General features: G+C 42.0%; 1 protein-coding gene across 1 annotated transcript in view; it reads left to right on the plus strand.

Annotated features, from left to right (window-relative positions):
- The window catches only part of LONRF3 (LON peptidase N-terminal domain and ring finger 3), a 33,876-nt gene extending 28,947 nt beyond the window's left edge, over nucleotides 1-4,929 (plus strand). Inside the window, exon 12 of the mRNA XM_004685930.2 lies at nucleotides 1,896-4,929. Within this exon, the coding sequence (XP_004685987.1) occupies nucleotides 1,896-2,051 (156 nt within the window). The 3' untranslated portion in view covers nucleotides 2,052-4,929. The remainder of the gene's footprint in view (nucleotides 1-1,895) is intronic.
- Nucleotides 4,930-12,081: the final 7,152 nt, after the last annotated feature.

Below are 12,081 nucleotides of genomic sequence, written 5' to 3' on the forward strand. Positions count from 1 at the left end.
AATGAAAATGCATGTTTGCCTTCCCTGCCCAAAGACTGGTCCTGCTTTTACCTCTCTAGCTGTGTGACTTTGGGTAAACCCCTTCCCCCTTTCCAACTTGTTTCCCATTTCTGAAATAAGGGAAGTGGGCGAGGAGGTCTCCAAAGTCCCATCTTCCTCTTGCCTTCTGATGCTATGAAACACACCAGCTTATTTCCTAAGGAGCTGAAATATCTTGCTTTCTCCAGACCACAATGGAGGTTTCTCTTCCCCAGGCAAAGGCCTGAATGATGGAGGGGAAAAGGCCAGTTAGTGCTTCCCAGTGACCCAGAACTCCTGGTTTCTGGGCCACTGTGACTCGGACTAAAGCAGAGCTTCTCAACACTCTTAATGCTTAATAACAGCTTCTTCCACAAAAGAAAGCACAGATGTCACTGAGTGATTCATAAGGACTCAGTGACACAGAAAGCTGAAATCTTGAGTCTCATTTCTTTTCTTCTTGGGACTGTCATTATGTTGCTTTGGTGGCAACAGTGAGGGAGAAAAAAAAAAAGACTAAAATATTCCCTCTTGTTTGATCTAGTCAATGCTGCTGTCCCGGCAATCCCATTAATAAGCGTGTTCTGAGCCCCAGGAGGTTTCTCAGAGCCCCCGCGGGTGCTAACATCAGCCTCAGGAAGCAAGGCCAGAATATGCTGTCTACTACTCAGAGCTGGTCTTAGGAGGGGCAGCAGGTGACAGACCACAGTGAGTGACAAGAAAGAATCCAAGTGAAGCACAGAGGAGCAAGGGGGGAGGGCGATGTCAGGTGCAGAAACTGGTAAATTGATTTGGGTGCATTTAATCCCACAGGTAGGTGGACAGAATGTGATTCTTGGGGTGGGGGGTTCTAAGCCAAGTTTCTGTGGGTGGCGAGGAAAAGCTCATTTTGGGCTTCATGGGAAATGTCACCACAGTCTAACATGTGTGCCTGGGAAGCTGCTACCAGCAGATCTTGGTGAAGGATTTGTGTGGAACCAGAAAGGTCTTTATTAAAAGGCAACTCAGGTGAACATGTTTTCTAACGGGAATTTGTTGATGACTGGGAGTTCTCCGCTTGGGGGCTATGAATGCCAGGGTTTGGTTTCACGGGAGAAGTGAGCTGTGGCCCTGTTGAGTGACATGGCATATGCCTGTGTCTACTACGTGAAGGGACTACCTTGCCCTCATTCAGAAGCAGGGACATGAAGGAATTAGGGGGCATGGCAAGCAATGGGTTCCCAGGCCCACCTGTTGTTTACACCAATCTTTAGGACCCAAACAGAATCTTAAAGCCAGAGGACTGAGTCCAGCTGGCTAAATCATGCTGGGTAGAGGCTAGTGTGTATTCTTTGGGGTACTGGCCTGTTAGCTCTAACCACTCCCCCAAATAACTAGCTCAAACAAGATAGAGGGCGTTAAGTCCTGGAGAGGCTAAGGCAGCTCATTCCATAAGATCTTTCAGGGACCCAGCTTCCCTCTTCACAAATCTCTACATTCCTTAGAATGTTTCCTGCATCCTCCTGACTGAAGAAGGCCATATCCACGTCCACATTCTAGCCAGGGGTAAGAAAAAAGGAAGATGAAGGGCTTAAGCTGTCTTCCTGGAGCATGACCCAGAAGTTAACACAGATCACTTCCCTTTATATCTCATTAGCTAGAACTTTGTCTCATGACCTCCCCAAGCTGCCAGGGAGACATGTAGTCTTTTTTTTTTTCCTCTTGGGTGACTATATGCCCAGTTAAGATAAGAGGAACATTTTAATCTTAAAGGGCAATTAGCAGTCTCTGCCACACACAGAAGCATCTCTACCCACCTGGATGCTTAGCTTGAGGCTTTGGAAATCTGCAGGTGGTATCACTTCCGGGGATGAACCCATTGTGTTTCTCTGTTGCAGATGAACCCGAACGGTCCAGCCTGGTGCTGGTGGACATTAGCGGTTCTACCATTAGAAAGCCGTGCTCAGCTCCCGTTCCTAGCGATGAGGTCCTTGAAGGATAGATTGAATGGTATTCGGCGAGTCCTGGCCTTTATAACCCGAAACCAAAACTAGTGAGTGTGAGTTGCTGAAGAGGAAATTGCGCCCTCCCCACTGTCCTTCGGGGAGTCATCTTGTAAATATATCTAATTGCAATAACATCTTAACAGAAGGAAGTATCAAACAGAGGCATTACTCTGCTATTATTCACAGAGAGCAATTGAGTAGAAAGACCAAGAGAATGGGACCTGTTTGAAACTTTCTGTCTTAAGATGCTTCTTGACATGCTGCACAACTACATGCACAGCAGAGGTTGTTTAAGAGCCCAGAAGAAAAAAAAATTCATTTGATTTTGACATAAAATTTTCTGAAAGTTTAAAGTGGTTTTGCTTTAATTTCCTTTCTCTCATAGATGAATGATTGTGTGGTTGAAATGTGAAGCAAAGACACTAATAATGTTGCTGCTTTATTTCACTGACTTGAGGTCTCATTCCAATGGTTTAGGTTTTATACAGCATTGTGTAAAAAGTGTTCATACTTCTTTCTGTTTTAATAATTTATTTTTTGCACTACTGTATCCTTTTTTCTACATGGATGTTTATAACTATTTAAGTGTAAATAACTGGAAAGTCAGTTGCTTTATTTATTGATGTGGCTTACCGTATACCTAGGGGGAAGTAACAGTGCTCAAAATGTGCAGTTTTTGCTTTAACTGTTTGTTTTTTTTTTTGACATCTCATTCTAGTTCTTGAGCTATTTTTGTGTTTGTCCAATTGGATGTTTACCAAAGAAATTCAGAATCATGCCGACATAAACTATGTCACAGATTCCATTTTGTTTTCACTTTGAATTCAACCATATCAAAGTGAAAGGATTTGGCTTAGATTGCGGTATGTGCCAGTGTAAAGTAAAATAATCAACTTTCAATGTGCTGTCCAAAGGAAGACTAAAGAAATTATTTTTGGGGGAGGAAGAGATGAGTCAAAGGAGTATCTTTCTATTTTTTATTTCAAAGAAGTATCTTTGACGGCAATCTAGTATGAGCACTTACTTCAGCCATCTCTAAGTATATCTTATTTCTCCCCCATGCACTTAGGAATGGGGTTTTTTAATGCAGGCTAAAACCTAACCCTTTACTGGGGATGGTTGTCAGTCATAAGTTTCTCCACTTGCTAGATGCGTTGCTTTGCAGAAGTGATGTCACTCTTCCTAAGCCCCACTTCCCTCATCTAGCCAACGCTAGTGATAAATACCACATCTAGGTATGTGATAAATGCTACATGAGATGATATGTGATATCTCTTACCTCTGTACCTAGTGCATAGCAAACATCACTATTACTAGATTGTTTATAGTTACTGAATATCATCAGGGACCTGCATTTGCAGAAAACACTGCCTTTACACACAATACCCTTTTAAACTTAATACCCAACCCAGGCAGTTCCTTACTGGGTCAAGTCTAGGAAAATGAAGACTAGGAAACAAGTAAAGGTCAGAGGTAAAGGTGAATTCTGTGTCAGCACATTTTTCCTATTTCAGTGGGGCTAAAAAAAAATAGTGTTATTTGGAGATCTTGAATTTCCATTTAGTAGCTCTATTAGAGTAACCAACTCATCACTCGCTGCTCTGTACAATGAATTGAGAGTCTCAGTCATGTCAAGAACACATTTTATTGTCTGTGATGTTTAAGCTTAATCCAAGGCATGTCTTTATGCTGTCCCAACAAAAAGGTATCCAGCATTCACTATGAACCAAGTACTGAGCCAGATATGTGATTTCACATACAAGAGCTCATTAGTCATTTATTTCTCATGTCAGCCCTCTGAAAAGCCATCGCTAATCAATCTAAGTGGAATGGGAAGTTTAGTTTTTATTTTTAAGTCCACGCTGTAGAATGCATCACCTTGATGACTGGTGAGCACCTCACTCCAGCAAGTGTAGACTTTGGTGTGGCAGAATTGCAGTTGATGCTCAGCAGCCCAGCTCCACATTGAGAGTGTTTTATAACAAGCTTTTGTTGCGGTAGTGCTAAGATGCAAGAGCCAAGGCTAAGCTTTGGCTTTCTTTGGAATGCACTTAAATGGGGTAATCAATTGGACATGATCATTTTCTGCACTTGTAAGTTGATTTTGTTGCAAAATGTAGGAATGAAGAGTATTCCGAGAAAGGACAAAAAGCTAAATCTAGGTCAGAAGGACAAGACTTCCCCCTGGGTAGGTGGTGCCATTTATTTGGTTAGATTTCCTGTCTATTGCGACTGACCTAGTCTTTTTCTAGTAGGTTGTTTTCCTGGTATGTGTATGTGTATGTGTATGTGTATGTATGTGTTTGTATATGTATATGTATATATGTATATATGTGTGTGTGTGTATGTTTAATAGGTACCAAGCAGACATTATGCCTTTCTGCTTTGTACTGAACTACTGCTGCTAGCTAATAACCAGCAACATGTAGAAAGTGAAAAACAATAGAACTAATTTTCTGTAGACAACCTGGAGAAAAGAGTGTTTGCCCCTGATTTCAGAGGGCAGAGAATTGACTATTTCAACAGTCTTTTCTGAAGACTGACAGCTTCTGACCCAGTGCTGAGGCAAAACAGGGCTGGTCAGCTCACTGCACATGTGGCCCTGCCAGCGCTGCCTGTGGAGCTACTTGGGCTCAGATAATCCCCTGCGGCTGGCCATTGGGCAGTGGCATTCCTGAGCTTGGTTCGCAGCTTCCAAAGGTCTCTTACTGTCAATAGATTAATTCTATTGATGGACTAGAATCCACTGGGGACTGTTCCCCCCTGCCAACTCCATTCCCAAGATGGGACTTTGATTCATAGGACTCATTCCTTGAGTTCACAACATGTAGACTTTGCATCCATCTGTTTACCAAGGCAGAATCATAGTAGAAGACTGTAATACGGATGCAACCCAAATGATGGAAAAGGACAGATACTCAGCTCATTCTTGGGCTTGAGGAAGGAGGTTTTGATTTATGATCAAAGACAGTTCTGAAAAGCAGCCACTGTATGGGCTGCAATAGGTGGTCCTTCTTCAGCATAGAGAAGAAGAAGGAAAAGGAACCACTGTTCAGCTATTTAATAATCTGAGTTATGCACATCCAGAGATGAAATGAAGACATTTTCACTTACAAATGAGTATTTTCAAATGTGTTTAACCTTGAGAGAGAAGTGCCTGTAATCTCTTCCTGGTGTCATTTTAAAGTCCTTGCTTCTTGACTCTGTAAACTGTTTAAAAAATCTGTGGCAGCATATGTGATTAACAGAAGTTTACAAAGCAACACTGTAGCTTATGCATCATTGTAGAAGTTGCTTAACATTTATCTATTGTCAAAGCAACAACAATAAACAAGATAAAAAGAGAGCAAATAGGTCAATGTGGCATCATAGGCTTATCGTAGATAAATTAGTTCCATCATTCTATGGAGTGCTCAGACATGCCAGGATTAAAATATCAAGCAAGCCATTTGAACACTGGCAAACATGTATGTGTGTATTTGTTATTTCATTTGTTTGTTAAGCAGCCAGTTTACTCTTGCATTGTAATGAGCAGAAAGAAGATTTAAAAAAATGCTTTCCCCTTCCCACTCCACATACTGCTATTCAACTACCTCTATATGTTTGATTTATCTTTAGGGTTTTCTTTGCTCCAAATCTGTAAAAATAAAAAAAGTTTCAGCTCATCTATATTGTAATAACAATGTGATATATAGACAGTCTCTGTGAAAGCTGTTTGTTCATTAAAGAAATGTTTCCTAGTGTGTCACTTTGTATGTAACAAAACTCTACCCATACCTTAGGGCAAGAATTACCCAAATAACTTAAGTTTCACTTTGTTGGAAGTTGAATAGGAAGGGAAGTTCAAGACACTTCTATTTTCTTCTTGTTCCTTTTGGTTTTAACATTCGAGCAGAAAAGCTTTCAAAGAAATAGCCTTGAGGCGCAAGCACCTGTGTATGTGATAGTGAGGCAGGCGTGATCTGTAATATTAATGTATTCAATGTGCTCTAAAAAACTGACCATAAATTGTTTTAAAAAGTGTACCAGAACGAGTGTTATTTAAAGAATTAGGATGAAGCATTTTGCCAGTAATCTGCCCCTAGTTTATTTGTGAATCCAGTCACATATTGGGTTTGCTAACAACAGAACACACTACCTACTCTGTTTTCTTTGGCATTATAAAATATTTGTGAAAGCAAATGGCATGTTTTTCTTTCAATTAAACCATTTCTCAACAACTGGCTAAAGCCAAGGCCAAAGCTTGAACCCTTTAACAAGAAAATTGATGAAATGGAATGGGAAATGAGTGTGATTTCCACAGCAGAGCTTCAGAGTCTCTTCATCTGGATGGTACTGATTTTAGTCTTGTACAATTGATGACTTCAGATGAGTTCTACTTTACCACTGGGGGGAAAAGACATGGAGGTGGGACAACTAAAGGAATGAAAAGCCCACTTAGGCCTGACGTTGTTCTTCATAACAGGATCTTTTGGGGTAATCGAGAAAAATTAGAATTCCAACCCAATAAGCCCCAGAAGGAATGCTTGGCTCTATTAGACATTGCCCTCTGCACCTAGTCTGCTCTTCTCTGGTCTCATTAGAGAGCCTACACATTGGTCAAAGTTACGATGTTCCCTCCAAGGTAGCCCTTCTGCCCATGATGGCTGTGTGACTCTCTCTAGAGTTGGGTTGGATTGTCTTACTTAGAATTAACTCCCAGGTCATCAGCAGAACCAGAGCCAACACTTCCTGCTTCCACTTTTCCGCAATCCACCCGTTGAGTTTGCTTGGGCCAAAGATGCCTCTGTAGAAGGTACTCCCAGTGTCAAAATGAGATGTAAGCAAGAGAAGGGAAGAAAAGTGCTCTAGCCCCACAGCCTCCCACACAGCTACAGTTCCCTTCCTCTCAGTGTCATTTCTTCCCCTCCTAGGAAAGGCTAAAGGAGAGGGAAGGGGTTAGTGTCAGTACTCTCCAAATGGACCTCTTCCAGGTGATGCAGAAACTTCCCATTCAGACTTGCTTTGGGTCACCCCAACAGAGAGGTATGCCCTGGTCAAGGCAGAAAACTGCAGGCTCCAAGTAACACTCTTTCCTTATCTCCAGGAGCCCTTATCCCCTCCCTTCTAGTTTTTTGTTAATGGATTTTCCCATTTCTGCCTGCAATAGAAAGCCATGAAAAACCCTTTCCTTACTTACCTAAACTCCCTTGCAGAACACTGCCTACCTTCCAGTAAGTAATGTTAACAACTTCTAGAACCCCCAAGGGCAACAAAATTAAGTCCTGAGACAGTTTACTTGCCCTAAGCCCAGTCTTGCTATACCTCACTTGCATCTTAGGGGTAAGGTTATGAGGATAGTCAACACAGTCATGGAAACAGATTATTGCTCATCAAGATGCCTTTTGCCATTCCGGTATCCTGGCAGCTACAATCTCCAGGACCACATGATCCTTCTGCAAGTGCAAGTGAGCACTATCATAAGAGCAGAGGTGAAGGCTGAGGGTATTATGTCCACAAATGGAATCAGGCCTTTCAGCTTAAGCAGCCCACAGGGATGAGTTCCCATTGGAGGGAGAGAGAAAGGTATGAGGATGGCTAATCGCGAGAGTTGAAGCGGTGACCTTTTTGCCACCATTTGACCCAAAATCATGCCTCTTTTTTCTCATATTGACTGGGTTTGATCTTCTACCCTACCTGAGGGTGCCACGTATGCCCACATCAAGACCGCATCATGCCTTCAGGAAACATGAGTCATGTTCTTACATCCGTAAGCATCCAAAGGTTAAATGAATTCCATCGAGTGTTTACAATTGCCAGGCTCTTTTCTAGGTGGTGGTGTTTTTTTGTTTGTTTGTTTTTGTTTTGTTTTTAACAGCTTTTCATCAAATTTCAATGTTTGAAGTAGATTGCTAGTCCCATGTTACAGCTAATAAATATGCTGCCAAAGCCTCCTCCCTAGTGACTACAAATTCAGGGGTTCCACCACAGCTTCCCTGGCTTGCTCACCCACTACCCACTTCTGTGGTTACTTGAAATATTCCTGTGTCACTGGAAAAAAAATAAAATGAGTACAGATTTGGTGAGTCAAAAACTAAAATGAGTGAGAAAATTCCATGCTGCCAGCCTGTAGTTTTAGCACCATGTATTTCAGAGCTTAGAAGAGGACTTAAGAAATCATCTGGCTTAGCTTCCTGCTTCTGATCAGTGTATTTTCGTTTTGCAGATAAGACAACTGTGATTGTACAACAGTGTCCATGGTCTCCCAGGAAGCAGTGACCAGTGGGGAAGGGAGCCTCACATTTTACTTACACTTTCCACAACAGGAAGCTCATGGCTGGGCGTCCTCACCTCATGATTGTTCTGATGCGGAAGCTCATGGCTGGGCGTCCTCACCTCATGATTGTTCTGATGCGGTTGTATCTGTATGGCAGAGGGAGCTTTCACTGGGCAGAACAAAAGGTCTCTTTAAAGCAGCTGCAGCCTGTCTGGAAAGGGCCTTCAGGGCTTTTTCTTTGTCAGAGTCTCCTCACCCTGCCCTTTTCTCTTCTGATTGATTAGCCATTCAAGATTTCCTCTCATGTAGCCTGTGAGAAACTTCCACCCCACTCAAAGATGTCTGATTTCAGTGGGTCTGAGGCAGGCAGTATCCTGGCTATTTGGCTGCAGCCTAGAATTGACTAAGCCAGCAAGCCAATGTTAATAAAAAATAATTCATCAAATCTCTCTGTGTGAACAGAAAATGTATATAAGATGCTCTGCCTTGAGACTCGCTAAAAGCTGTGTCCACAGACACATATACTTGAGGGTCTTTGAGAGCTCGATGTGCATAGATGGACCTTTCTGCTTGATTTGCTTCCTAGCTTCTGAGCAAAGCTGTACTTGGAAATAGCCTCCCAACTTTAGCATCTAGATGAAAGTCAGTTAAACATTCACTTCCTGTTCTTTCCCTGTTTTATTCATCTGGCAGGCTCTGTCTGTGCCCCACCACACTCGACCTACCCCATATTGTATCCATAATCATATTTCCACCTGGCTTTCCTCCTTGAGCTCTTATTTTCTGGAGCTTGCATTATCCTGTTCTGCTCATTTGCTCTCAGCTACACTTCTCCCCCCAGTAGCCTCTAAATTCTACATACTTACTCATCCTCTGTGTGGTCCAGCTAGTGGCCCCCAGCGTCTCCCCAAATGCACATTGCCTTCTAAAGTGTTTCAATATGGGTTCTCCATATACATGTGCATTTTGATTGTGATGTCTGTGTCTCTGGCTTTTCAAAAACCAAAAGCAGAATAATATCCACAACCCAGGAAACCGCAGTGATATAAGTCTAGTTCTGACTGTCCTCTATCCACCATTCAAAACCCCTCGTTTTCCAGGAACAGCATTATATCTCTTCCCACCTCTCTTATCCCATAGCTGTGGAGTGGAAAGCTAGAACATCCTGTCTATTTTGCTAAAGAAAAGAGGTCATCAGATTGAGCCCAGAGGTGTATGTGTGGGAGCTTCTCAATGAAGAAACCTTATTTCACTGTTTTTCAACATGACTATCCACTTACAAAATAGGATTATGGACATCTGCAAAATGAGAGCTAGATAGACAAACTCTTGGATTAACATTCCACAGTGACCTAGAAGCACATTAAATTAAAAGAGTAGCAAATTTCTCATACTGAAAACATGACATCTGTAACTGCCTTTTAAGATTAGTAGTGGCGTATATACATTATGAGCTTTTCAAGGGCAAAGGCCCACATTCTGAATCATTTCCCTAGAGTGTACCTTGAGAAACATGATAGTGTCACTAAATGTTTTCATCCATTTGGGACTTGGACATGAATAGAAACTTGTACAGGAATAACTGCCATTAGATGAGCCCATTTGAAACCCAGCAGTTCATCTAGAAGAATATCAGCTGTCATCTGGGGGTTTGAGGAATTCCAGATGTTTAAGTTTTGTTAAGTACAACCCCAAAGCAGAATGGGACCCAGGAGAAAACGTAGCTAGGTTGTGGCAGGGGAGAAGAGTTGGCTTACAGTTACCACGGTGGAGGGAATGGAGTTGTGACCTGCCCCACAGCAGTAGCGCCCAAGGCAGGGTGACACATGTGAGGAAACCAACATCTGTCCCAGTTGTGGGCTGAATTTCATTCGTTCAAAATCCATACGTGGGAGCTCTGACCCTCTGTACCTCAGAATATGACTGTGTTTGGAGACATAAATCTTCGTTAAAGAGGTGATTAAGTTAAAATGAGACTGTTACATCGAGCCCCAATCACACCTAATGGATGTCCTTATAAGAAGAAGAGTCACATGACAGCACAGTGATGACATCCACAAACAAGAGGAAGGGCCTTGGGGAAAGCTAGGCCTGTCAATACTTTGATCTTGGACTTCCCAGCTTTCAGAACTGTGAGAAAATAAGTTTCTGTTGTTTAAACCACCCTGACTGGACACACACACACACACACACACACACACACACACACACACACACATATTCATACATACATATATAGTACACACACACACACATACATACATATCAGCATATATAATAAATACACACAGAGATCTAGATATATAGATTCCTAAATACATAGGTGACAGATACAAAGATAGATAAATAATTGGTAGATGGACAGATAGATAAGCAGGTAAACAAATAGTCACTTGGGAGTAGAAGGTGTGGAGCTGAGCAAGGAGCACTGTGTATAGCCAGCAGGCTGTCTTAAAGCTGTTTACATAGCACATACCACTTCTCCTTAGATTGTACATGATAAAGAAGCAAAAAATAACACAAATCTCTTAATTTTAAAACAGGTTTCATTATTAAGGAATTTTTAATTATTTTATTTGATGGTACTTTGGGAATCAAATGGTGATAAAGGGATCTATGCTTCTCCCTCAAGCTAGTCCTTAGTGCTACCCCTCCAGGAGGACAGGAGGCATCTAGGTTTCCCCAACATTACCTAAGTAGACAGTCATTCAGTCCCAAGGTCAATTTCTGCTCTTAGGGACTCACGCTTTGTCTTGGCCACCAGCACAGGGCCTGACTGCGGGTTGCCATGGCACTTAATGGGAGTCACTGTTCTCCTCAGAGCAGGGTTTGGGGCTATGGCGGCCTTCATCATTGGGTCTAGAGCATAGTTATTCGCTGATCTTTTGTATTGTGACCTCAGGCTTGCCAGAATTCTGGGCCCCCCAACTCCCTTGCACCATGTCTCATCAATTCTCCACTCTTCCCTTCATCACACTAACCTGTACAATCTAGGCCTGATGATGAAATGAGTACTCTAGACATAACTGGTACAACTCAGGGGTCATTCCCAGGTTATTACTGCACCTTTTGGGAACATAATAGAATTATTTAATTGAAAATGTGAAAATATAGTACCATTTGAGACTAAATGGTTGGATGTTGAGGTGATTATGCCAAGCAAAATAAGTCAGAAAATGAAAAGCAAATATTGGATAGTTTCACTCATCTGGAGAACAGAAATAATCAAAAACTATATACTGCCATAGCACAGCAAAAACAATTCCTTAGACTTTGTGAAAAATATACTGGTTATCCAAGGGGAAGCAGGAGGTGATGGGGGAAGGTAGAGGGTAGGACATGGTCACAGGAGGTTTAGCAGAGGGTGAGTGAGCATGTGTGTGCTCCAAAGGTCTATAGGCCTGTGAGTGACTGACACATTTAGTAAGAAAATGAAAGAAATGTAAAAATGAAAAACAAATCCAGAAACCCAGGAGACGAATGGAACTGGTCTGAGGTAGATGTTTCAAGCATTTGCATCTGTGAAAAAGCACATTATATTCAACATATATATATATAATCCTCATAAAATCGTTCATTTAACCTTTCCCCCTCAAAAAAGAATATTAGGAAAAAAAAAAAGGTCAGTCAAGCAAAAGTTTCTATAGCAACCTGGCAGCCTCACCTCCTGTAACCTATGAAGTCATTGAATTATGAGGTACAAGTAGGTCAGAGATGAGCCTTATGGGAACTGGCTGACCAACAGTTACATAACTGGAATAAGTGAAGGTTGCTGCCCACCGTCAGGGAGACAAGTAGATCTCTACAAAAACCGGAGGCTGT

Source organism: Condylura cristata, unplaced genomic scaffold (genome assembly GCF_000260355.1).
Source record: "Condylura cristata isolate star-nosed mole 26May11 unplaced genomic scaffold, ConCri1.0 scaffold00019, whole genome shotgun sequence".
Lineage (NCBI taxonomy): Eukaryota > Metazoa > Chordata > Mammalia > Eulipotyphla > Talpidae > Condylura > Condylura cristata.